Here is a 4,854-nt window from a genome sequence, read left to right as displayed (position 1 = left end):
TATATATATATATATATATATATATATATATATATAAATATATATTGCATACATATATAAATTTTGAGAAAAACTTTTGTTCATTTGGAATGAAACGGAAACATAAAATGAATAAAATTGTGTCGACATCGAGCTGTGAAATCGAGCATTATTAGTGCTGCAAGAACAGAAATCGAATATAATTTCCAAAGGGAAATGTTTTCAATTATCCGCTGATAATTAAACGTGTTTTTATTTACGACTTTCATTTTGAAATTGTACTGTATATATATACTATAATAAAGGATTTAAACAAAAATGCAAAAATAAAACTTTTTCATTAATTTTTTTCAATTCAGTTACTTAGAAAATTATTAAAATAAGAGAACTGATACCATTTAAAGAGATAAAAGCGATGATTATTTTTCAGTGAATTATTTGTTTACAACTGTTTCTGCTATTAATTATAATTTACAACAAAATCGAATGCTTAATATAATATATTCCTATTGATAAGGATCGTGTAATTATTTCTTTGAAAAACTATCAATTCAAAATCAAGAATTAAAATAATATGAGCATACCAGTTATCACAAATTCTTCATTCTAAAATTCTATAACTTTTTTTTGATTTTTAGACACAATTTCATGATTTTCCCTGACTTTCAATAATATTTTAGAATTTTTTATATTTTCATCCTGATTGGGAAACCATTAAATATTTGTTGAGAGATCAATTTAACAAAGCAATGTAAATTACTATTAATGTTGCTGATACTACTTCCTAATTTCTAATTGTTAAGTTGGTAGTACTCCAAAAAGTGTAGATGTGATGTATAAATTATACGTATAAATTATTTAAAGCCAAGAATTTTAATTTTTCAGAAAGTTTTCCGATTTTTCTCTAACTTCCTTGACCATCTTTAATTATAAACAAGTTCCTGATTTTTCTGATTTCTAATTTTGTGGCAATCCTGTATCTATATTTATATTCATATGAAGTATTGGAGAAACAAGAAAATTCTAAATATCAAATCTTAAATAAAAATCTTCGATAAAAATCACGAAGAAAATATCTTCGTCGAAGAGAACGAAGTTTCTGTCTTTCTCTTTATCACGTGCACTAACGATAATAAAATATCGATGGATGCGCGAATACTCGGAGCTCGCATGAGTGCGCCTGGCCGTAAAAAGCCGTTCAGATCGCAGCCATTTATCTACGGCGTGATTCATCTCTTTGACTGCGGCGCATGGTATCTTTAAACGTTTTACCTGCTACCGGATTCCCTGCAGCTAGTATACGGTGCACCGCCAGTCCAAGTAACAGCCGTCACTTTGTCGGCCTTTGTCACGGGGATTATGCGCCGGGTGGCAAATTATGACGGACACCTTCACGCCCAGGACACCCTCTAATGCGCTGGCCACAGAGTCGGCAAAAAGAAAGAAAGAGAAAGAGTAACTGCAGAGGGAGAGGGAGAATTGAGAGTTTTCTTAATATACTTCCCGTATATATATATGTTTCTTGAGAGAAAGTTTAAAATTATGAAAAAATATTTCTGCAGAGATTGAAATTCTAACAGGTGCTATCGTATTTAACCATAACATCACTGTATTGTATTGAAAGAGAAATAACAATTATAAATATAAACGAGCAACAAAGTGAATGAAAATTTTTTACTGTTCAAAAAAATCAATCTACAATTCGCATGATTGGAACAGTTGATATAGAAATTGAGCATATATTTTGCAAATATTTTGAAAAAATATTAAATTGTACTGTAAAATTAGATTTGTAATTGTAGTTATTAGAATATATGTTATTTAACATGCAATTGACATGAAGTTTTGAGATGAGATTTGACGATATAATTTAATATTATTTGCTTATTGTGCGCATTAAATTTCTAATATTCATATCAGAGTATTTATATAATTACATGATGCCAAATACAATAAAATTTATTGTACTTGGCATCATATAATTATACAAAGCCTATTCTATAATGTGCTCTTTGTTTCTTGTTTCTTGTTTTATATCTTTTGCTTTTAATTCTTTTGCAACCGTTTTATTGACAATTTCTTGCTATGTATTTCTTGTTTCTTTCGAAGTTCGTTAACTCTTATCTCAGGCGATATAAAACAAAAAACCGAATAAGAAGCAAAAAGACAAGATGTAAAAAATAGCAAGAAACTAAAAACAAAAAGCACATTGTAGAACAGGCTTAAATATTTCATTGCTGTAAATAGAATTTTGAAGAAAAGATAGCAAATTTTCTATTTTTGTAGTCTTTTCTTCAAAATGTACAGTAGTGAATATGTTTTATTTACACATATATTGTTATCTATCTTTATATTATAATATTAATAAAAAGTAAAAAGTGTTTGCGTTATGATATCGATACCAAATTATAGCTTTAAGTTTAAGGCGGTTTTTCAGATCTCATTCTTTCCATAGCTCTTAAATACCGAGAAATACCTTTGCTCAGAGCACAACATAAAACTACCCCTCCACATCCAGGCCGACACTCCAACGAATTGATTTACGGCATAATAAAGCGGTTAAGTGCAGAGTAGAAGCACCCCCGTTCGAGTCGTCTACTTTATTTATGACCTTCCCGAAAGTTTCGATTCGATGCGGATTCTCGAAATCGCTGCAAGTCCGTCGCTACGGTTTTCCAATAATTTGTGGTTACGCGAAAGGTACTCGACGGAAAGAGGACATGCCACTTTCGGTCAGCTTTAAGTTTTACAATAATAGAGGGATTGTTGCTTACCCCAGATATTTAACGTCGGCGAACCATGAAACATTTCTCACTCGTCCTAAAAAAAAAAAATCCATAGTATATCATATTACGTTGATATTCGGAAGTTGAATCTCTCTTTTTATTAAAACTGATAAATGCAAAAAGTCTTCTAGTCCACAATTTGGAAAAATTTTTTTATCGTTCTGATAAAAAGATTAATTGAATAGATAGATACCAACAGACAATTATCTTTCTGTAGCATCTTTGTAGTATCTTTGTAGTATCTAATATAAATAAAAAGACGAATGTGACTTTAGAATTCCAGCGCCTGGAAAATATAACATCATAAAAACCAAAATTAAATTCTGAATAAATTTATTTATCAGACATCAATTAATCTGAAGAGCTTTAATTGTGCGATGCAAAATATTGCTGCATATGCCAAAAGAATTTTACTCAATTTTTTTCAAGACTACGAAAATATATAAAAAGTTCTTTAACTTCTACTAAAAAATATGATATATGAAACGATTGATAATGGTCATGTTTCGATACATATGTCAGTACTGTCAGTATTGAAAATCTATATAGTTCATATTACGTATATATATTTTCAGTATTGGTATATATAGTATGAAACACGATATCAAGGGCTATGGTGTATGACCGGTAAAATCATTCGTGTTTCGCATATGAATCGTGTCTTTATAAAAAACTTCCTGCCGATCAATGATCGTGGCTGAATTATGACATCGCGTTCCTTTAATCACGACGTAATGTGGAAGAAAAGGCAAGAAAAATAAAGTTCTTCTTTTTTTTGTTCTCATTGTTCTATACGAAGCGGAATCCGTCGTTTGCGGACCATTGCTCGATTATAATTGCGTCGCAACAATGTTTCTCCTTTCTGCCATCCACAATGTTGACGGCAGACTTTCATCTCAGATCGAGATGGAAACCGAGCTTCTGTTTCCGAGGTGTTTCCGCCGCTGGCTACCGTCCTGGATGCTAGAACTTGATCCTGAAGTAGTCGTTTTCGTGGAAGAGGGGCAGGAGGCCGAGAGACGTTGTTGTGGTAAAACGCACCACCGATGGATATGGTAACCGGATGCGGGATAAAGAGGGAGAGTGGCGCCGTGTAGCTCGGTGTCCTTCGTTGTAGTTGTTTTTTAAATTATTCCCGTGGTTACTCATTTGTTACGTGTTAGTCTGGCCGCGAATATATTCGTATAAAAACCACTAAAAAAAAAGCGAGGAAGAATCGACACACGAAAACCGAGTTTGCAGATATTAATTTTTAGAACGTTTCATAATACTGAATATATTGTATTTATAAAATATTTGTAAAATATATATCGACTTATCGAGATTTCAAACGAATTCCAGATTACGCTGTATTTAGCGGCATCGATTCTGACAATAATCGCCGAGGACAAACCAACAAATACAGTATCTGTTTCTTCGATTTCCTTGGATTCACCGGTGGAATATCAAAGCAACACAATCAGGAAGGTGATGAGCTACTTGGGAAAATACGGACTAGATGATCAAAGAGCCCTGAAGAGAGTATATCTAAGCAACAGGTCGATCACTTGTAATGATGGATCGCAAGCAGGTTTCTATCTACGAAAGTCTCATGGCTCCAGGCGGTGGATCATGTACCTGGAGGGCGGCTGGTATTGCTACGACCACAAGAGCTGTAGAACCAGGTGGATGCGGATGCGGCATCTGATGACGTCAACCCAGTGGCCCGAGACACGCGACGGTGGGTCTTCGATCGCTTATAATTATACGTCGCGCGGAACGAAAACGATTTTCCGCTCGTGCATCCAAGCACCGAAACTCGCGCTGCGTCATAAATTAATTTCGTGGTGATCCTTCACGCTGGATGCACATTTTTGAATGTTCATATTGCTCCTCGCATTTTAATAATACTAATGTGCTAAATGTTATGTGCGATGTGGATCAACATAAGAATATGCTTTATTATGCATGAATATTTATTGCAACAACGACATAAATCAATTTTTTATCCAACTAATGTGCATATTGGAGATATCTGTACCTTTATCACGATATTAATGCGTAATAACTTCGTATAGCATACATTATACGAAGTTATACGAATCGAAGC

At 33.4% G+C, this 4,854-nt stretch overlaps 1 protein-coding gene across 1 annotated transcript in view; it reads left to right on the top strand.

Moving 5' to 3' along the window:
• Positions 1-3,614: 3,614 nt before the first annotated feature.
• The window catches only part of LOC105620722 (protein notum homolog), a 4,379-nt gene continuing 3,139 nt past the window's right edge, over positions 3,615-4,854 (top strand). Inside the window, exons 1-2 of the mRNA XM_012202215.1 lie at positions 3,615-3,795; positions 4,123-4,485. Of these exons, the coding sequence (XP_012057605.1) occupies positions 3,615-3,795; positions 4,123-4,485 (544 nt within the window). The remainder of the gene's footprint in view (positions 3,796-4,122; positions 4,486-4,854) is intronic.

Source organism: Atta cephalotes, assembly GCF_000143395.1.
Source record: "Atta cephalotes unplaced genomic scaffold scaffold00028, whole genome shotgun sequence".
NCBI classification, from domain to species: domain Eukaryota; kingdom Metazoa; phylum Arthropoda; class Insecta; order Hymenoptera; family Formicidae; genus Atta; species Atta cephalotes.
The sequence above is the reverse complement of the archived record's forward strand: the minus strand, read 5'-3'. Positions and strand labels throughout refer to the sequence as shown.